Here is a 23,697-nt window from a genome sequence, read left to right as displayed (position 1 = left end):
GGTATTTTAGAAAGATCATGTCACATTTGTTAGAATTATGTAATTTATTTCACATTTTCAACTACCCAAATTAGTTAAATAACTTAGGATTGGAAGAGTACCATTCCTCTATTAATTGTGAACAAATAACTTAAAGCATTAGAGGAGCATAAATACCGGAACAAACCTGAGACATTTTATTAATTAGGACAACAAATGCCAAAGAATGTTTCTTCTTCTCTATTAACTAATTATATATGGAAAAACATGGAGTGCAATATATTGCAATCTAAAATCTAAGGTAACTAAATTTCTATAAATAGAATATGATAGATTGTGTGTGTATGTTCAGTAATCAAGCCCAGTTCTTCCGGATATCAAAACTATAGTTTATCTCCAAATGGCATTTGTTATCATCATCAACAAACTGCAAAACAGAAAACACATCACACATATATATTAGCAGGGACAAAAAAAAGTTTCCTTAAGACATAATTTATGCTCTTAATTAGTTAACTCAAGTTATAATAGTATTGAAGCGAACAGTTGCATGCAAGTATTCTCTTTATACTCCCTTCATCCCTTTTTAATTTATAAGAGTCGATTGAAAGTTATAAGGATTGTAGAATGTTTCCAAATATATCTCTACTAAATGCCGTTAGGAATAATAAGACTTTTTACAGAGGAAAAAAAGAGAGATTGTGGCATTTAATCGAGGGTAAAATTGAAAAGAAATTTTTTTTTTGGTCTCTATAAATGTTCAAACGGTTCTTATAAAAAAGGATGAAGGAATACATACAGAGTAAAATCAATCTTTCAATTCTTATATTTTTGTCTTAATTGTAACTTAGTTCCTAAATTTAATTTGCTGAAACTTATTCTCCATAATTTTGACTTGGTTGAAACTCAATTTTTGAACTTTGAGTTGGTGCAATTTAGTACCAATAGTTTAGCCATTTAAAATATTAGTCTCTGAAGTTGGAAAAAAAAACCTTTAGTCGTTATAATTTTATTTTCAAAAATGTAGGAACCAACATTTTAAATGGTTGAAACTCTATAGGACTAAGTTGTATTGAATTAAAGTATAGATTAATTTTCAACCGAGTTAAAACTATGTGGAATGAGTTATACTGAGTTAAAGTTCAGGAATTAAGTTATAATTAAATCTACAAAAACTAGGTGATCAATTTCTCATACACACATATGTATGTATTTATGATAGTGCGTGTATATATTTATTCTAACAATGAATTGAATGTATTCTGTTAATAAGTGAGTGAGTTACCCTCGATTTTGCTGTATAAGTGCCTCTAGCAAACATGCCGGAAGGTGTGGTTTCTTCGGGCATTTCGTGCGTATAAGGCTCCGCTTGAGGACTGAAAGTTCCGATCATCTCTCTCGCGCTGTCCACTGAAACAAACAACTCTCATAAACTCTTAAGACTTCAGTTTTAATTTGTAACATGTTCAAAATGATTTGTACGTAACAAAACATAGATATATAGGCATTTGGGGTGTGTACTGCCATTCTCTGTTGCCCTACTTACTGTTTCTTAAATTTCCCCAACTTGCCAAATGTTTTTTTCTTATTTTTTTATAATTAGATTTTAAATAAAATGAGTGGCATTTTAATATGGGCAGAACGTGCTGCAGTTTTGATTTGTTTTATAATTTTTCAGAGAAAATATACTATAAAATTGTGCGGTTTCTTTTTAATTTAGAGTTTTTTCTTTAAAAAAATTTAAAACTACATCATTTTTCCCTATTAAATATTAAAATGTTACTCATCATATGTAAAATCTAATTATTAAAAAAAATATCTGAAAAGTTGGGAAAATTTAAGGGGCAGCGGGAGAGTAGCAGAGGATGGGAAACAAACACCCCAAGTCCGAGAGACGTTATTATTTTTTGATATGTACATAGATATACACACCTTTGAGACCCGTTTTCCAGACAGTATTGGTGTACTTAAGGCCAGACACAATGTTGTTGCTGACATGGAAGGTGAACTTTAAACGGTAATGGCTTCCTTCTTTGAGGGTAAACCATAGGCCTTGTGGATTCCCATCTTCAGGGATTGGAAGAACAATGTCATCTCTCTCAGCGGATATAATTGACAGGCTTGTAATCTTCACTTCAGCATCCAGAGTTTCTGAGAATTTCAAAACCCTAATATCGAATTAATGAAACAGAAAAATTATACCTGCATATGTAGCTACTTTAGTTTTTATTATCGTAACTAGTTAATTGTGCCAAATAACTAGCTTAATTATTTTATACTTCTGAATTCCAGCACACCGAAACGGTCCTAAAGTATTAGTAAGAAAAAGGGAAGGAAAAAATTAAAGAATTTCTTTTCATATCCTTGAGAAAAAGATAATAAAATACCCTAAAAATTGCTAAAAGACAAATCAGTTTGGTGAATTTTAAAATCTGAGTTCAGACCCCTGGTGCTCTTTCAGAATTTTCAATTCTGGAAAAATTACCTAAATACCCTTCACTATTTTTTCCTTTGTTTTGTTTTCTTAAATATTACCACCTCAGCATTCTTCGCCAGTTTTTGGCCACCGGAGCTTTAGCGCCAGTAACCCTATAGGTGGCCTGCCACTGGAGCTCCGATGACTCTTCTTTCTCATGTATTAACTACTCTTTCTTAGTTATTCACTATATTTATTTTTAGAACTTTAATAACTACTCTAATTTAACTATTGACTACTCTAATATTGTGATCGACTACTTTTAATTTTAAAAATTTGATGACTACTCTTATTTAGTTTGACTACTTTGGTCTCGCTATTGATTACTTTTGTTTTAAAAATTAAAAAAAAATGCATTGAGTGTTGTTTGAGATCTCGTGACTACTTTTTGGTTAGTTATTTACTACTCTTGTGTAGTCAATAATTAAATAAAAGTAGTCATCAAAAGTTTAGAAACAAAAATAGTCAATAATTACGTGAAAGTAGTGACTGAGAGTAAGGGCAATATTGTTATTTTAAAATATTTTAAAATTTCGAAATAGTACAAAGGGTTTGATTTGAGATTTTGAAATTCATCTATCCTAATTTGTCTTTTAGTATTTTTGAGGGTATTATAGTGTCTTTTTCCCCTAAATTCTTCTTTATTTTTTATAACGATGACATGTGAATTTTTTTTTTTTTGACCTTTACGCTCCTTAATTATCCCTTATAATCGATAGTTCACCAATCTCCTCTGAACCAAAAACAGCCCCAACATTGCCGGAATTTCTTTGACCACGTCTGAGAAAAGGTTTTAAACAAATGAAAAAGAGAACATAGGAATTTTGAAAGGGAAAATGATAAATAAAAACTGTAAAAATTACAAAATCCCAAATCAGAATTTGTTACAACATTTAAACATGTTTGATAATGATTGACTTGCAAACAACACCATATTTTTTGTGAAAATACCTACTTTGGGATTTTACAATTTTCTCGGTCTTTTTTTAAAATATTGTTTCATTTTGAAACAGTTATATCATTAATATAAAAGTCACCTAAATCTAAAGCATCAAAAGTAAGAAATTAATTGCTGGTAAAATAAGAAATTAATTAATAAACTCGCCAAAATAAAATATGAGAACTTCGAATTATACAATAATTAGGTGGTAAGGAAAACAGTACCTCCAACATTGTTCATATCCACACTGCCCAGAAGTTGTTCCTTCCATTTCCTAAGACTTTCATCGTCCTATAATATGCTCAACGAATTAAGAAAGAAGGCAACAATAAACCCAAATTATACATGAAAGCGAGCTCTAGTTGAATCACAATGTTAATTACACAATTAGACCTCGTTTGATTTTTGGTATTGGTAAGAGACGCAATGATTATATTTACCATATCTTTGATTAGCTATTATCACTTTTCATAGAAGAACTTTGATACTACTAGCACACTATATAAAGAGTTTGAGAAACGAGTATCATTAGTTGGGTTAAAGTGTAAATTTGTTTTGAAAGTTATCACTCAAGAACGCTGGGCAATCACAAGTTTTTCTAAATGTAAATTTGCCTCAAAAATTTAAAAATTTAATGGTAGGGGGTAATATTGTTACGATCTTAAATTTTCAAGATAAATTTACACCTTAATCCTTATTATTTACTTGTAAATTCTATTGTATGTGTCTAATTGGCAATTGAATAAACCCATGATGGATTAAGAGACACATTGATTGACGAAATATAAACTGATTCTAGAAAAATGAGAAAGATGTGATATTTCTGAAGATTGAGCATAATGGGAGACCAACCTTATCTTTCTCGAGCTGGTCTTTAAGAGAGCAAGGAGGACCAAGCTCTAGTTTGGCTCCTGGATCATCATCATCATCTTCCTCGGTTACATGCACAGATGACTCACTCGCTTTTCTGCTAAAATTCGTACTTTGGCTCTCATCATCATGATCTTTTTCCTCTGTTGTTCCCTTCTCTTCGTGATCAGAACCCATTTTCTTAGAACTTGAACAATCTCATCAACAGCAACAATAATGGTTATATTAAATACTTGATCGACCAAAAACTTAGATAAAGAAAATCATGTACAGTGTGAGGGTACGAAGAAGGAGATAATTCAAAGCGAAAAGGGGGTATCTGGGTGTTTCAAAAACACAGAGAAGACCATGAAAGAGAATGACGAAGAAAACCCAAAAAGCAAAAGACAAGAAAATTGGGTTGTTTGTTTGGTAGCTTTTTGTGTGGTCAACCAAAGATGGGAAAAAGTCTTGCGGTGATCCGAAATAATGTCATTATCTTAGCCTTCCTAATATCCAATATGGAGAAAATTGTTTTCTTGGTATGTTTTGTTTAGCCAACAAGCTTCATAACATGTTCTCAGCGGCTACATGTATGATGTATCTGAATTAGTGCTAATATGTATCTTGGGCCTACTAATTCAGGAGGTTAATTTGGCCTGGGTCTTAAATCTTAAGGCATCAGGATAATAGGAACTTGGCTTAAGAGCTAGCTAGAATAAACATTACAGTTCATAAATTCAAGGGGGCAACCGGCCGAGTCGTGGTCTAGTATTCAGTTTGGTGTTCATTGGTGTGATGTAATCTAAACTATCTAAATCTTATCTATACAATTCAAATTTGATGTTTTAGATCTATGGTTTTTATTTCCTGATTTTCTTTGTTTAAAAAATGATAGTTAAGATACTATTTTTATTTTAAATTGTGTATCTATCAACTTTTTTTTTCCCCAAAATATGGAAGTAAAAATTTAGGGTTAAGATGCAAATTTGTCCTAAAATTTTACTTAGGAATGCTAGGCACCCGGACGTTGTTTTCAGTAGAAATTTTTCATAAAATTTTAAAATTGTAACAACTTTATCATTAATAAACTACATTAATTGTTAATATTTTTAATAGTAAAGGGCAAAATTGACAATTTTAAGCTTTCGAGACAACTTTATACATTAGCACAAAAATTTAAATATGAACCATGTAGATTAGATTTGCATTATGTAAAGTTTTATCCTCATTGGTGGTGAGCACTGAAACTAATACCTTACAATGAGCTTACTTAAAGAAGCACTGTGTTAGGTGATTAAGTTTTTAGAAAAGAAATGGGTAAGATAGCATCCATCACCTTCATATTACTTTTCAGTTGCAACAAACACCATAATCCTATTTATGTTGCATCCGTTCTCGTAATGTTATTTTTCTAGTGCTTTATTAGTGACTCTCAATTTTTCATAGATTTGAAGTCTATTTTGAGTATATTTGGGGAGTTATAAATGCAAATTTGGAAGTGTTTTCATGAGTTGGTAATGAGAAATTAACCAACGGCATCAAATGGGTATAATGTTAATATTATTAAGAAATGATGTAAAATTGTTAGAAAAATGAAATAAACAAGTTGATGAGTATGGAAGTCAAGCTAAGAAGATCTACTAATGTCAAGGAACATGTGTTAGGTGCCATGACACTCTATTCCAGGAAAAGAAGATAGCTCTGGTGCCATGACACTCTATTCCAGGAAAAGAAGATAGCTCTGGTGCCATGACAATATAAATGGAAGTGCCGTGACACCTTGTGCAAAGAGAAACAATGCCTTTGGTGCCATAGCACAACAGTAGGAGTGTCATAACACCCTGATGGTACCCAAAACGCAAAGTTTCATTTTCTGACATTAAAACACCTAAGGAAGTCAATATTTGGGCATTTTGGACGTCATCCTTGACCTAGGAATAGAGAGAGCGACTAAAAAAACTAGTTTTAGCAGCAAGGTGCTAGGATTTGGGATTTTGAAGATCTTAGAGCTTGGAATTGAAAGATTAAAGAGATTCAAGCTACATTCTTTGATTTTGCTAAACTTTTTTCCCTTTATTTTCTTATTTGTTGATATGGACATGGAAGTCATATATATTTGTTGTTCTTTTCCAATTATGAGTAGCTAAACCGCTTGTTCTAGGGTTATTTCAAACCTTTATATGTATTGACACTCGATTATTCATCTCTTTTAGTATTTAGTGATATTTACGTGTTGAATTTATCTTGTGCTCAATGCTTCTTAGTATTTAGCCACCACTTGGATTATTTTGTTCATCTTGATTGGATTTGATAAAGCTAATTTGGATATAGAACTTAGATAAATTCATGCTTGACTTAAAATTCAATTGTTGGATGCTTTATTGGTAAAATAGAGATATGTTTACTACCAAATATTGTCAAATTAAGGTTGATACTTCAAGCTGTCTTCATTAAATGTTGCAAGAGATTGTGCATTTTAATGATGATTGAAATTTGGTTTTGACTTGAGAATGCCTAATCAAATACTCTAGAACATTAGACAAACATGTTTTCACTTACATGCTAATTGAGAGGGATTTAATTGAATTTCATGAAGTGCAAAAAGGACAGATAATCCTAGCCTCCATTTATCTAGAAGTCAAAGTTACAAATTTAGTTTAATTTCCCTATTAATTTTCTCATTGTAAAACAACTGAATTCTGAATGAAGATCTTGATTCCAATTGATTTTTCACTCAACCTAATTAGGAGCACATTTGCCTTAGTCTTCGTGGAAATGATATTTTTATACTACTTCCAACTAGCGCTCTTGCATTTTACGCTAGATAGCAATTTTATTTGTTGTGCAACCAGCACCATAAACTTTATATAAATAAGATTAGGCATGGCGGATGTAAATGGACAATAATATCAGGGAGTGCTAAATACTTTGTGAAAATAATATCAAGGTGTTAAATGCTACTTGAAAATGAGGCTTTTATGATGAAGCTTTATTAGAAACTTGTGACTAATTCAAAAGCTTTGTGGGTTAAAGTCCTAAAGACTAAATATAAGTGTGGGTCAAATGCTATGCTAGATGTTTAGAAAAAAAGCAAACTCCTCACTTACTTAGTGTAGTATATATTTATGAGGTATGGAAGAAATTTGAAATAGGAGTGGGTGAAAAGCATGTCATTTTACTCTTCAAAAGTTACTAAGCTAAATGTGGAAATAGAGTCTAGCCTAGGTCGGTTCTCAAGGAGCTTGAATGGAATAAAATTTCCTAACAATCCTATGAGTCACAATTTAATCAAATTAACAAGCTTAAGTTTTTGTATGAAAAGTTAGTAAAATAGAGATGATTGATATTTATGAGTTTTGGTTTTTCTTTTTCCTTTTACAATAACAGACTATTAAGAAACAGTAGCAATGAATCAAGGAAGAAGATTAACATTATTGATGCAGTATCCACCTAAAGATTATGCCTCTGCCTTCCTAGTTCACCTTTGAATCGAAAAATCCAGAACTAAATTTAAAGAGGAAATGTCCAACAACTTGCCAAACTGCTCATTGCAACTTCTATGACTATAGAAAATTACAATGAGATTAAGTGATTCAGTTCAGAACAGTTAATATGACGAACTAATTCCTCTTCCAATAGTCAAACTATGAACTATTATAAACTCAATTGTATCAATCACAAAAATTATTCAACTCAGCTCAAATCTATAATCAACACAATCTCAAAAAAAGACAAAGCAAGTACTAACCAGGTTTTTACAAATAGTTACCAATTAACAAGTCCAAACAATCCTCAAGCTTCAAATTAATACAAGCAATTCAGATTACAAAATTATACAATGAATCACAGAACTCGCACAAATCACTGGACATTCTGAAGTAAGCTAGAGAACTAAAGATTTTCCATTATAGTTAAAACATGAAACCAGGCATGGCATCCTCTAGGCAAACACAATTGAACTGGGCAAGTGGAAAACTAAATCAACCAAGATGAGAGATGATGTAGGATCCATAAGGAAGAAATAAAGAACTTGAAGAATGAAGGGAATGGTTCTGCAAGATGAAAGAAGAAAGAAAGTGGAAAGATCCAAAGCAAGAGAAATTTTGATGGTGAAGATATGAGAGTTGTTTTTGAGCCAGAAGAAAAGATGGTGATAAGACAAAGAAGGAGGCAGAGAGCTTGAGAGATGAATGGGTGAGGTGTTAAGTCAAGTTATAGTAGAGTCAACTTCTAGATTCCCTCTTAGAACAATGACATGCATCCTTAGATAAACTAACTATTTGTAATTTTATTAATTCTTTACATTTTCTAAGTCAAAGGGCCTATTTTCAACTTTTCCTAATTGAATGCTTTAGCTGAGAAATTGGTGAAAGATTTTTTTTTCTTTTAGATTTTATTGCAGCAAAATACTTTCATCATGTCCCAAGAATACCCTTGAATTTTATCCCTTAATTGTCACATCCCAAAAAATTTCATATGGGTATAGGGAATTAAAAATTGGGATAAGGGCCATAAACTCTGATAGGGTTCGGGCTAGCATTTTTGTAATTATCGGTCTAAGAAGGGCAAAACAAAAAATTATGAGAAAAATTCTAGAAAATCCCTGAAAAAGGAAAAAGTAAAAATTAGAGGTCTTGAAAACTTGATTGAGGCCCAAAAGGTGAAATTATTGTAAAAATAAATTGTTACAGAATTTCCCGATAATGGAGGTTTTTGGGAAAAATATTGGAAAATCAGAGGAAAATAATTATTCTAGTTAGTTAGAGTCTTTAATAAATTTGGAAAAAATATAAAAAAAATATAAATATTTTTTTTGAATTTATAAAATTATTTTTAGGCATTGGAAGCTCAGGAATTTATTTTAGGAAATTTATTTTTCCGCAGTGACACCGATAGAGATCTAATCGGAGAAAATTCAAAATAAATACTTAGAGGTGGTAAAAAATTCTTAAAATTTTCAGATCATGTTCTCATATTAAAATTTGAATTATTATGGAGAGAAATAAATTTTTGGAGGTCTGAAAAAATTATGGAATGTTACTAGTGAATAGTAACCGATAAAGTTTTAAATTGGTTTAGGATTTTGAATTGGATTGTGGGCCATGTCACATCTTAATTTTTAGGCCTAGGAGCCCTGAAAATAGCCTTAAAAAGGTGGGATACTAAGCTCCTTTTGAGCAGAAGTCCTGAAGATGAGAAAGGAAATCAAAGCAGTTTCAGGGACTAAAATGCAAAGTGAAAGTTTTCAGGGGCTGAGGTGTAATCAAAGTTAGAGGCTTCAATAAAGTCTCAAGAGCCTAGAAAGGGGAAAAAAACTAGAAACAGGCCAAGGGGTAGATTAGAAACATCAAAGAGATGGTTCTATGAAGTTAAGTCCAAGCATGGACTAAACTGTAAATTTAGAAAGTTACGGCCAATAGGGGTAAAAATAAAAAAGTATACAGAGAATTCTAAGAAAATCTCAAAAAATAGGAAATAATATTCTAAGACTCTTTTGTGAAGAGAAATGATGAAAATACCCCTGAGACAGCTGAAATAGAATTTATGAGGTTATGACCGGTAAAAAGTATACTGTTTGAGGTAATTATTTAAAATAGAAAGAAATCTCAAAAATATATACAAAAATAAGATTAAATGGTTGAAATGTTGTACTAATTTATAAAATTAGTTCCATAACCAAAAGGCCAGTGGAATGGCTTTAATAAATTAAAAAGCTGATTATGCCAATAAAAGGGTAGTAAATGAATTTGATGCAAGGCTTAAAGGAAGTGTTATGACCTGAGAAAATTTATAGATATTCTCTAGAATAAAAAAAAATTATGGAGTAGATAGAAGAATTTTCTGAGCTCTGGAAGGCTGTCAAGAAAGCCGAAGAAACGTCTGCCAAGTAAATTAGGAGGAAACTTAAGGATTAAGTTTTGATTCAATGGTTAGGATTTAATCTCCTTTCTCCTCCACCAAGGATTAAGTTGTGACACTTGGCACCTTCTAGAAGAATGATGTAAGGATGATGCAAGAAGGTGATGTAATGATGATACAAAAGTGCACTTAAAATTCGAAGATTGCCCTTACTCCTTCTATTAGCCACCAAGGGCATTTTGGTCCATTCAAATCAAAGTTTTGCCTATAAATAGACTCTCCCTCTTTCACATTTTCAGCCAAGGTGGAGAATAAGAGGGGAAACTCTTGCCATTTTGATTCTTGAAGATCAATCAATCAAGAGAAAACCATCTACCTGAGCTTGGATCTACGGTTAGTAAGTTGATCTATGTTGTTTCTTGCTTAGTTTTCTTGGTTTGGATGGTTGGAAAATGTTGTTTCCCTTAGCATTTGGTGTTGGTAGAAATGTATAATGTTAGGGGGTGGAAGTTTTGATGTTATGTTTAGCTAAAACACTTTGATTCAAGTTTGTTTCAAATGGTTTTAAGTTGTTATTGAGAAGATTTCGTGGTTGGTTCACTAGGAGTATGGTTCAGCCAAGATAAGAAGTATAACGTAGGATGTAATTTTGATGACTCTAAGGCTTCCAATGGGTTTAAAATGAAAAATGGTGTAAGGTAAACCTAAAGAACAAGCATTGGAAGCATTAGAATTAAAGTTAGAATTTTTGGAGTTATGAACCCCCTATTCGGCCAAACTGATTTTTGGGAAAGAAGTTGGATTTTCATTATTCTAAGCTTATATTTGGATTCTTTGGGCAAAATTGTAGAGGATTAGCCTAAGAGAACAATTTTTACAAAGCTAGAACATTAATCCAAAAATTTAGAGAAAAGGTTGAGTTTAAGAAGGTTAGTCTTGAAATTTATGTAATCTCTTGGTCCTAATAGATTTTATGATCAATGTGACTATGTTTAGGACCTCAAAACATCCAAGAGGATGTTTGGTGATGTTGACCGAATGCCCACATGGTTGGAAAGTCCAGGGAGTCAAAGGAAAAGTAAGAGGAAAGCTTGAAGTCCAAGGTAGTGAACTTACCTATTGTCATTGCTTGATGTTGTATGCTTGTGTGTTACTGTATACATGTTATTTGAATGTTATTGTGACATGTTTTGGCTGCTGTAATTGCTATACTTGATGAGTATATTGTGTCTTTATGGCCATGCGTCAAGAAGTTAGCTTTGAGCATGCTAATATGTCACTAATTAACAAGAGAATAAACAAGTTGTGTGTAGTGCATTAGCATCCATCTAGCATGATTAATATGGTATTGTTTGTTACTAAAATCCCTCGAATCTCACCCCCTAACCAACTATTTAAGTCAATCAATGATGGGCAATAATGGCATGAGAAGTAAGGAGAAGAAAGTGGAGAATTATTAATGTTAATGAATGAGATTAATGTTCAATATACAATTCTCCTACGTTGTAAATTATGTTAATGAAGGAGAAGAAAGTGGAGAATTATTGATGTTAATGAATGAGATTAATGTAAATGTATGTGCTTAGAATGTTTATGGCATGAATGAAAATGTATGAGTATAAATGGGAAAGATCAAACCCAAGTTATGTATACCAAAGAAATAAAAAGAATTAAAATACATAGTGGTTAAGGGATATAACGTAGGTTCTGAAGCAGTTAGCTTCAAGTTCCAGTTTGACCAATGAAATGAACAAGTTAAGCCAGGAAATTTGGTAGAATTATATTACATATCCCAAGCTTTAAAATGAGAGTAGATCACTTCCATTGGATATGTATATATGGAGATACGAATTCTCAAAGCTAGGGCGCAGAATCTGGAAGTTTTAAATTTTACCAAATGAACAGTAATCTTTATTGATTAAACTATACGAATTGGCCAAAGATAAGCCCATTGGATATTTTTTCCTTGAAGAGCATTAAAAGAGCTTTCCGTAAAATTTTGGAACACCTCCATACGATTTTTCTAGGATTAGTTATGATTTTTCAAATTTGGACCTGAAATTTGAAAAACATACAGTGAATAGTAATTTCCAAAAAGTAACGTCCTAAATGAGATTTTTGAGCTCAAGACCCTACAAAGTGGTCCGAAATGGCTCAAAACAAACTCTAAGTCATTCTAGAAGTAAAGTGTGATAGGCCATTTTTTTTAGGCTAGCCCAAACCATTTGTGGGCCCACATTAGGCCTAATCCAAGCCCAATTTTGTGCAGCTTCCAGGCCCCACCATATTTAATTAAATAAAATGTAAAATTAAGGGATAAATGTTAGAAAAATCTAGAATTGGACAGTTGGAGTGATTTGGTCCCTTCTTGCTTTGATGGCTGTCACATAACCCCCTACTATGTGTCATAGTTTCGGCCAACAAGAGAGAGGGAGGGGCAAATTGAATTTTCTATAAATACCCCCTCCTAAAATACAAGAAAAATTTTGAAAAATTAGAAAAAGATGGGGAGGTGCTGCCACTTTGTGTCCAGATCTGAGGAGACTTAATTTGAGAGGGTTTTGAGTAAGAACCATTTAGTTTATGTCAAGAAAACATCAAGATATGCTCAAGCCTTCATATCCCTACGTTTTAAGCTAGTTTTGGTAGGGTTTTTAGCTTGAAAAATTAAGAAAAAATGTTGTACAAATTTGGTTGACTTGCTTGATCACTAGGGAAGGATAGAAACCTTAAATATCAAGTGCAACAAGCTTGTTTAAGTGGTGTATGCAGTGATTTTTGGAAGAAAATACACCTAAGGCTATATATGTTTATTTCGGCCAAGGGGTGTTCTTGTTGGAGGAGTTTGTTTTGTATTGATTTGATGATTCCAATGGATTTAAAATGTGTTTTTGTGTAGGGATATACTATTAGAAAGTGTTTAAAATCATTAGAATAAAAAATAGAATTTTTGAAAGCTAGAACTCCCTATTCGGCCAACATGATTTCATGGGGAAGGAGTTTGATTTTTGAAAAAATGATTGGATATTTGGATTCCTCATGAAAAACTGTGTAGGATTGAGCCAAGAGATCATTGGTTCTAATGAAGGAATTATTTTGTTAAAAATCAAAGAAAAAGGGAAAAATTTTAAGTTAAAGATAATGTGTTATGTTTAAGTGATTTGGTTATGAATATAGCTTATATTTATGCTTGAATTAATAGGCTTTGTGAGGAGGAATCAAGGAGAATCATTATCCCTTGGGGAGACCAAAACTATCAAGTATTAAAAGATAGCATTGAATTATAAATTGATTGTTTATCTTGCTTGTTTAATGTGATTATGTTGTTTGCTTGGATTGAGGAATTGTGTTGTGATCTTGGTTGATTGGATGGCTTTGGATTATACTTTGGCCAAATGAGTTGAATTATGTTATTGTGGAAGTGTTGATATTCCTCTCCTAGCATGATATTAATTATGATTATATGTGGTTTAGTTATGATTTGAGGTGTGATAACATGTCACATTGTAACTTGCTTGATTTCCATGATATGTATAGTTCAATTGCTACTGAGATTTCTTTGAAATCTCATTCCTCCTATGTCAATTCATGTCTCAATTAGAGAGTGGCTCATTCATGGATCAAGGCAAAGAATTGGTGCTAGGGTGAAAGAGCTTGTGAATGTTATATTGTTTTGGGATGTTATATAATATGTTATCAAACTTTATGTTAAGCTGTAATGGATTTTGGATGATGATATGATGTAAATTATATTTGTATAATGTATGTGAAGGCTGGATAATATGGGTCATGGAATGGCACATGAAAATGGAAAATAAAATGTAAGAAAGGTATGACTAGGGGATAAAATTGCCTAAATGAGGAACAAGCTTCTACCACATAAAATAATGAGCAGATAATGGAATTTGGACCTGAGATTTTGCAAGAAATTAGATCTTATTTTTAGCTTTAAATCAAGTGGTAAACAATCAAATTTGGAGTTTTTGCTAAGAGTTATGTCCTTCCAAAATTGGGCTAAAATATTGAAAATTCAAAAATTTACCATATGGACAGTGTATTTTGTCAGATTTTCTGGTGCTGTTCTAGATGAAACTGAGTCCAATGATTATTTTTTCTTTACAAAAATCTTAGCAGGCTTTGAGAGAAAATTAGAACCACTTCCTTTTGGTTTTTCTAGAATTAGTTATGAATTTTCAAAAATGGCTCAAATTCGAATGAACAGTGTACAAACAGAATAAAAAAGAAAATTTGGAAATTGAAAATTTTCGCTCAAAAACATTAGGAAATGCATTATAATGATTCCAACTGATGTATAATGGAATATTAAAGGAGGTGTGACACTTTTTGGTATCAGAGCCAGGTTCTGGCTCTGTTGTAGTTGTACTGTTCTGACTGTTTGATGTTGTAAAGTGTGTATTATGAACTGTGAATTGTGATTAGTTGTTGTGAATGATTATGGATTGGGGTTGCTTGATTGAATGATATTGGTTGGGGTTATACCTTGTGGTATATTGGTATATTATAGATTGAGTTAAGTGCAGGAAAAGTTATGGCTTGCTGTAGCAGCGATTCTGAGAAAATTGTAAATCAAAGGATACCAAGGGAGCTGTACCCACAATGGTACCACCTACATATATCGTATCCTAATGACCCGACTCCACCACCAGGATACTATCAGCTCCTCAGTGAGATAGAGGATATCTACTTAAAGGAGGATTCCAATGACTTAGTAAAGTTGGAAAAGGGTGATGCCTTGAGCACCACAAGACCCTAGCCATACCTTGATAAGGCGGGCCCTAGTGCCATCAGGGCAGTACCTATCTAGAACATAAGGTCGGAGCAGATTAAGGCCAAGGATCTGCCAATCAAGAAGAGATCTTTGTTAGTGAGGAAGGAATTCAAAGATCATAACAGCCTCTTTAAGGGATTCATTGAGCTGGGTAAATATCTAGATCAGACCTAGAATCAGTATGTTGCAATCTACTTGGACTACTTCTATTACTTGAGGTCACTACATAATGAAGTAGTTGAGGAAGGTCAGTACGTAGATGATGCCTTGTCGTGCCGGGTGTTATTATAGACGCTACCTACTACTCGGGTTTGGTAGACACAGATTCAACAGCTCTGCAAATCCTCTATGCCTAGTGACTTTGATTAGCGACTGGATGACTTAGAACTTTTTATAGGTACTTTGCTTCCCTCTTTTACCTCAGGATTGCAAATATAGGATGATTGTATGCTATGCTAACTGTGGTGGGCTGTGGCCCTATATTTTGCTGACTGTGCCTAATGTATATATAAACTAAGAAGTAATATAAATACCATTTATGTAAATTAATGATTTTGCTCCTCTTGTAGTTAAGATGAAAACAATGATATGGTAGGAACTAGACGAGGATTAAGAGAAAGGGGACCCAGTACGAGGGGAGAGTTGTCAAGACCCCCTGCTGATCTGATTGAGAGAATTATGGAAATATTAGAGGAACAGCAAAGAACCATGGCTGAGATTCAAGCCACACAAGCTAGACAAGAACAAAAGAGGGACGTTGCTATAGCTATAGCAATAACGGCAGTACTGGTACAGTTACAGCAACCCAAGCAAGGTATAGCTGGGACAACCCAGCCAGTACCACCACCACAGCAACCACAGGAAACCGCTCCTGTAAGAGCTCAATTTGCTATAGAGCCTGACACATTGCAATAGTGGATCGTTAATTTTGACAAACACAACCCTCTTGCTTTTGAGGGAACATTTGATATGCAAGTAGCTAAGGACTGGATAACTCGGCTAGAGAAAATTTTCAACATCCTAGAGTGCCCATCTGAGAGGAAGGCTCAGATGGTGATATACAAGCTTAAAGGAAAGGCCAATAGATGGTGGAAGAACACAGAGCTGTTCCTCCAAGCCAACGGAACCCCTGTTACATGGGAAGTGTTTAAGGACCAGTTTTTCCTAAAATACTTTCCCCACTCTGTGAGGGATAAGAAAGGAGCAGAGTTCCTCACCATAAAACAAGCCGCAAATGAACCCTTTTGACAAGTATCTGGCAAGGTATATTAAGTTATCCAAGTACTCCACTTACTTTCAGCATATGAATGATGAATGTTGGTTTACAGAAAAGATGATCAGGGGGCTAAAGCCTGAGTTAAAAGAGAAGGTGGCCCTGAGACAATTGGAAGTTTTCAATAAGGTAGTGGAAGTTTGCCGCATCATGGAAAATAGCCAGAATCATACAAAGCTGGCTAAGGCAACCCCGCGTCGAGAAGTTAGGGGCAGCAATAGGTTAGGAAAGTACCTCTTTTGGTGGTAGCCAGAAAAAGAGGAGGTTTAATTGGAGCAGGAAGTTGAGGTGAGGAGCCCAATGAGGAGGTATAGAGAATGTCCACCGGGGTGCAGAGAATGTTCGCCAAGGACGGGAATGCGAGCGTTGTGACCGCAATCACAGAGATAGGCTGTGTACGATGGGTTAGAGCATGTGCTTCAGATGCAGACAACCCAGATACTTTGCCAGGGAGTGCTCATAAGGTGCCAATAGCACGAGGAGACCACATGCTCAGGGCAGGGTGTTTGCCCTTAATCGGGAAGAGGCTTGTAAGTCACCCAAGATGATCCAAGGTATGGTTACTGTGAAAGGTTACCTTGTGGATGCTTTGTTTGAATTGGGTGCCAGCTACTCGTTTATATCGTATGATTATGCTAGGCACTTAGGTCTTGCTATCGACACATTACTTTATGATTTGTGTGTTTCCACTCCCACTGGAACATAAATTTTAACTTGTGCTGTTTGTTTAAACTATCTTGTCCAGTATGCCCACTGTTGCACTACGTTAGACCTTATATTCATGCTGATTTTCCAAACCTGTTCCAGACCTTAGAGGTTAAATCAAAAATTTTATAAGGATTGCACTATAGGGTGCAACCTCGAGTCGTTTCACTTAAACGATGCCTTAGCGAAATGGACCTAAGTTAACTTAAATGTCATGCAATGCAAACTTGAACATAAACAGGGGGTTTTGGGTTTTTTGAAATCATTAAGTAAATTGAATGAATGATAAACAAAATATTTTCAGATTTTAGGGAAATGAGTAATAAATGCAAGTAGACAATAACCAAATTATGATGAAGTTCCTCTTGAAACTGTGCTCAGGCTGTCATAGTTCAAAATCAATTGATATGGGAGTAGAAATCACTAAGTTTCGAAATGATAAACCTTAAAGTACTCTTTAAGTCCAGAATCTTAATAAATGAACTCTATTTCTCAAGATCCTGTTAAGTGCTCTTAGTGTGTGTAGAAAGATTGATTAATGCAACAGGTCAAATGCAATCAAAATCAACTCAATATCAAAACACAACCATGTAGGAGTAGAGAGAACCAAAAGATTACAACTAACATATATGAAACTTCATTATTTAAGCTCAAGGTTCTATAATAACCAATCCACTACACAAATAAAAATCCAAAGCTGATTACAATTATAATCAAGTAGTTCAACTACAAAATACAAATCCTAAACCTAGAAACTCATAAATTCATAGCTGAACTAGGATTAAACTACTCCCCTTCTTAGCTCATTGAACTCCAGCTATTGCTACACCTTCAAGAGGAAGGAAAATGCCTAGCCACACACAGAAGTCTGAAGCATCTCAATTAGGAATGAATCTGAGCTTCCCATGGTGGAGGTTTGATAGTGGAAAATGGAAGAAATTAGGGTTAGATGAGAGAAAGATGAGAGAGAATGGAGATAGAGGCTGTGGTATGAGTGAATGATGTTACTTGCACAAAAATAAGGTTTCTAAACTGGTATTGGGATGTACTGGGTTGGTTTATGAGAGTGGGTAGGTAAAATTTTCGAAAATGGTTCGGGTCTGGGTTGCTTATTTGAGGGGTTTGCTGCGGTGAACATTAGCCGAGAAGACTTCTGCTTGATGTGGTGCCTTCGCCACAGCAAAGACAAAAGGTGGCCGCGGCAAACCTTGGCCGAGAAGGATCTTCAAGTGGACAATCCTTTCTTCACCGCGGTGTAACCTGGCAGAGGCGTCATTGCGTCTTGTGTGCTACACTTCCTTGATCTTCACTCTTGGCTCTTTTCTTGAGTGTCCTGAAATAAAAAGAAATGGTTTGAGGTATCGATTATCCTAGAAATCAATTAAATACAATTAATGAATAAATATGACAATTGTACCCTCAAATAACACTAACTCAGAACAAAGACCCTCAATCTCAATTAAGTACAAATATCATTAAAATGAAACAAAAAGTGTAACAAAAACATAGAAAATGTCATCAAATAGTATAAACAATTTGAGCTCAATCACATGCCTTTCTGTGATATTGATGTTATCCTTGGTTTGAACTGGTTGTCTTCCTAAAATATCCTCCGTGACTGTAAAAACAAAACATTGATCCTTCTTGCCTAAAAGTTGACCCCTTCAACGGAAGTGAAATTGAGTTTGATTTCAGTGGCTCAAGCAGATAGGTGGTTAAGGTAGGGTTGCCAAGGTTATATGGTGTTCTTCTTGGTGAAGGCAAAGACGGAAGAAGGGTTTTTGGATATCCCAGTGGTATGGGAATTTCCCGAGGTGTTTCTGACAGAAATTAGCGGATTACCCCCTAAAAAGGAAATAGAATTTGCTATTGACTTGGTACTTGGAGCAAACTAGATTTCAAAGGCTCCATATCGAATGACTCTGAATGAGATGGCAGAACTAAAAAAGCACCTGGAGGAGCTCTTGGAGAAAGGGTTCATACGGCCCAGTATATCCCTGTGGGGTGTACAAGTGCCATTTGTGAAGAAGAAGGACGATAGCTTCAGGTTATGTATAGACTACCATAAGTTGAACAAAGTAATGGTGAAGAACAAGTATCCATTACCACGAATTGATGACTTGCTGGATTAGTTGGCAGGAGCCATTGTATTTTCTAAGATTGACTTGAGATCAGGATACCATCAGTTGAGGATCAAGGTAGAAGATATCCCAAAGACTACCTTTCAAACAATGTATGGGCATTACGAATTTCTAGTAATGCTGTTTGGATTAACGACCACACCTACTATATTTATGGATTACATAAATAGGATCTTTCAGCCATACTTGGATCAATTTGTAGTGGTGTTCATTGATGACATCCTGGTGTATTCTAAATCACCAAAAGAACATGAATGGCATCTACAGATTGCATTAGGCATGTTGCGAAAAAAGCAACTGTATGCTAAATTGAGCAAATGTGAGTTTTGGCTAAATAAGGTAAAGTTTTTGGGTAATGTAATTACCCGAGAAGGAGTGGCAGTTGACCCAGGTAAGGTAGAAGCCATGTTAAATTGGGAACGGCCCAAGATAGTAACGAAAGTAAGAAGCTTTTTGGGACTGGCAGGGTACTATAGAAGGTTTATACGTGATTTCTCTAGGATTGCCCTACCGCTGACCAAGCTCACATAGAAGAATCAACTGTTCAACTAGGATACTAAGTGTGAGGCTATTTTCCAGGAGTTAAGGTAGAAATTAACCTTGACTCCCTTGCTAATAATCCTCAATCCTATGTTGCCATATGTGGTGTATACAAATGCGAGTAAGTAAGGATTGGGATGTGTGCTGATGCAATAGGCTCAAGTAGTTGCTTATGCCTCACGACAACTTAAAACTCATGAGGAGAATTATCTCACACATGATCTTGAGCTGGAAGCGATTGTTTATGTCTTGAAGATCCGGAAGTATTATCTGTATGGGGCAACCATTGAATTGTATTATGATCATAAGAGCCTCAAGTACCTGCAAGACCAGAAAGAACTCAACATGAGACAAAGACGATGGATGGAATTGCTCAAGGATTACGATTATCAAATTAAATACCATTCAGGAAAAGCAAATGTGGTAGAAGATATTGAAAGACAGCACATGTGGTGTCTTTGATGATAAAGAAACAAGAGTTGATTGAAAATATCTGAGATTGGGATCTCATTGGCCAGATACAGCTAATAGTAGGCCAGATTGGCATTGCAAAAGCATAAGCACAAATCATTAAACAAATCAAGAAGGCCCAACAAAGAGATCAACTGGTTGACATTTTGAAAGCCAAAGTACTAAGAAATGAGACGAGAGATTTCGAAATAACTAAGGAAGGGATCCTGAAATATAAGAGAAGAACTTACATTCCCTTGAACTCAGAAGTTAAGGGGCAAATCCTGGAAGAGGCACACAAGAGTCGATACACCATATACCCAGGCATGACCAAAATGTATCAAGATCCTAAAAGATCCTTTTGGTGGCTTGGTATGAAGAAAGATGTGACGGACTACGTGTCAAGGTGCCTTACCTGTCAAAAGGTAAAAGTCAAACATCAAAAACCCTCAGGACCCCACAACCTTTAAGTATCTCGGAGTGGAAGCGGGACAGTATATCCATAGATTTTGTAATGGGACTATTTCGTACGTTGTCAGGTTACAATGTGATATGGGTGATTGTGGATCGCCTGATGAAGGCGACTTATTTCTTAGCCATCAAGAAAGAGTACCAACTAAAAAATTTGGCATGGATTTACATCAAGGAAATTGTGAGGTTGCACAGAGTACCCGAAACGATCGTATCTGATAAGGACCCACAGTTTCTCTCTAGATTTTGGAAAGCACTACAGGAAGCCATAGAAACTAAGCTAAATTTTAGTACATCTTATCATCCTTAAGTGGATGAGCAGACAGAATGCACTATTTAGACGTTAGAGGATATGCTAAGAGCTTGTGTCCTAAATTTCAAAAGGAACTAGGATGAATATTTGTCACTGGTGGAGTTTGCTTATAACAATAGTTACCATTCCAGTATTTAGATGACTCCTTATAAGGCTTTATACAGGAGGAAATGTAGATCCCCATTGTGTTGGACCGAATTGGGAGAAAGGAAGGTGTTTGGTCCCGACTTGGTAGAGCAAACCTCGCAACAAATTAAGATGATTTGGTAGAGACTACTCACGGCACAAAGTAGACAAAAGAGTTATGCTGACATACGGAGGAAGCCTCTAGAGTTTGAAGTTAGAGATCATGTTTTTTTTAAAAGTCTCTCCAACTACGGGTGTAGGAAGATCGATTAAGAATTGGCCTAGTAGCATACAGATTGGCCCTACCCCCTAATCTGAGCCAGATTCATGACATCTTTAATGTTTCTCAATTGAAGAAATATTAGCGGGGTACCTCACATGTCTTGAAATACGAAGACATAGAGCTGTGAGATAACCCCACCTTTGAGGTGAAACCGGTGTAAGTGATAGATCGGTAGATTAAGCAGCTGCGGAATAAAGCCATTCCGATGGTTAAAGTCACCTAGAGGGACTTAACTTAAGAAGAGGCTACATGGGAGTAGGAAGACGAAATGAAGGCTAGATACCCATAACTGTTCAATTAAGGTATATTTCTGAATTTCGAGGATGAAATTTATTTAAAAGAGGGAGGAATTGTCACATCCTAAAAAATTTCATCTGGGTATAGGGAGTTAAAAATTGGGATAAGGGCCAATATAGACACTAGACTGGGAGACAAAACAACTTTTGAGGTGAAACCCCGATAAGGTCCGGGCTGGCATTTTCGTAATCATCAGTCTATGAAGGGCAAAACAAGAAATTTCGAGAAAAATTTTAAAAAATTCTCAAAAAATAAAAAAATGCAAATTAGAGGTTTTGGAAATTTGGTTGAGGCCCGAAAGATGAAATTATTGTGAAAATAAATTGTTGCAGAATTTCTCGATAACAGAGGTTTTTTGGGAAAATATTAGAAAATTAGAGAAAAATAATTATTTTAGTTAGTTAAAGGCCTCAATAAATTTGAAAAAAATGTGAAAAAATCATCTACATTTTTTTTGAATTTATAATTGGCTTAATGCCTTGGAAGCTAAGGAATTAAGTTTAGAAAATTTATTTTTTCAAAGTGACACCAATAGAGGCCTAATCAGAGAAAATTCAAAATAAATACGTAGAAGTGGTAAAAAATTCTAAAAATTTCTAGATCATGTTCTCATATTAAAAGGTGAATTATAATGGAGAGAAATGAATTTTCAGAGGTCTAAAAAAATCATGAAATGTTACTAGTGAATAATAGCTGATAAAGTTTCAAATTGGTTTGGGATTTTGAATTGGATTGTGGGTCATCTTTTTAGGCCAGTCTAGACCATTTGTAGAGCCCACATTAGGCCCAATCTTGTGCAGCTTTTAGACCCCACCATATTTAATTAAATAAAATGCAAAATTAAGGGATAAATGTTGGAAAAGTCTAGAATTAGACACTTGGAGTGATCTGGTCCCTTCTTGCTTTGATGGCTGCCACATGCCCTCCATTATGTGTCATGTTTTTTCCCAACAAGAGAGGGGGATGAGCAGATTGAATTTTCTATAAATACCCCCTCCTAAAATACAAGGAAAATATTGGAAAATTGGAAAAAGAGGGAGAGGCACTGCCACTTTGTGTCTAGCAAGGAACCATTTAGTTTATATCAAGGAAACATCAAGATATGCTCAAGCCTTCCTATCCCTAAGTTTTAAGCTAGTTTTGGTAGGGTTTTTTGCTTGAAAAATTAAGAAAAAATACTGCACAAATTCGGTTGACTTGCTTGGTCATTAGGAAAGGATAGAAACCTTAAATATCAAGTGAAACAAGCTTGTTTAAGTGGTGTATGAAGTAGTTTTTGGAAGAAAATCAACTTAAGGCTATATATGTTTATTTTGGCCAAGGGGTGTTCTTGCTGGAGGAGTTTGTTTTGCATTGATTTGATGATTCAAATGGCTTTAAAATGTGTTTTTGTGTAGGGATATACTATTGGGAAGTGTTTAAAATAAGTGGAATAAAAAATGAAACTTTTGAAAGCCAGAACCCCCTATTCAGTGAACATGATTTCATGGGGAAGGACTTTGATTTTTGAAAAAATAATTAGATATTTGGATTCCTCATAAAAAATTGTGTAGGATTGAGTCAAGAGATCATTGATTCTAATGGAGAAATTATTTTGTTAAAAATCAAAGAAAAAAGGGGAAGATGTTAAGTTAAAGATAAAGTGTTATGTTTAAGTGGTTTGGTTATTAATATAGCTTATATTTATGCTTGAATTAATAGGCTTTGTGAGGAGGAATTAAGAAGAATCATTATCCCTTGGGGAGACCAAAACTATCAAGTATTAAAAGGTCACAGTGAATTATAAATTGATTGTTTATTTTGCTTGTTTAATGTGATTATGTTGTTTGCTTGGATTGAAGAATTGCGTTGTGATCTTTGTTGATGGGATGGCTTTGGATTATACTTTGGCCAAATGCGTTGAATTATGTTATTGTGGAAGTGTTGCTGTTCCTCTCCTAGTATGATATTAACTATGATTATATGGGGTTTAGTTATAACTTGAGGTGTGATAACATGTCACATTATAACTTGCTTGATTTACATGATATTTATAGTTCAAATGCTACTGAGATTTCTTTGAAATCTTATTTCTTCTATGTCAATTCATGTCTCAATTAGGGAGTGACTCATCCATGGATCAAGGCAAAGAATTGGTGCTAGGGTGAAAGAGCTTGCGAATGTTATATTGTTTTGGGATGTTATGTAATATGTTATTGAACTT

General features: G+C 34.5%; 1 protein-coding gene across 1 annotated transcript; it reads right to left on the bottom strand.

The window, feature by feature from the left end:
- Positions 1-334: 334 nt before the first annotated feature.
- LOC114758283 (rho GDP-dissociation inhibitor 1-like) lies at positions 335-4,442 on the bottom strand. Its single transcript, XM_028947313.1, has 5 exons — positions 4,248-4,442; positions 3,620-3,686; positions 1,912-2,130; positions 1,265-1,389; positions 335-406 (listed from the first exon to the last, which is right to left on the bottom strand). The coding sequence occupies exons 1-5, from the start codon at positions 4,440-4,442 to the stop codon at positions 335-337; spliced, it is 678 nt and encodes a 225-aa protein (XP_028803146.1).
- Positions 4,443-23,697: the final 19,255 nt, after the last annotated feature.

This window comes from Neltuma alba, unplaced genomic scaffold, assembly GCF_004799145.2.
Source record: "Neltuma alba isolate B1F8T4 unplaced genomic scaffold, ASM479914v2 tig00010684_pilon, whole genome shotgun sequence".
Lineage (NCBI taxonomy): Eukaryota > Viridiplantae > Streptophyta > Magnoliopsida > Fabales > Fabaceae > Neltuma > Neltuma alba.
This window is presented reverse-complemented; position numbering and strand designations above follow the sequence as displayed.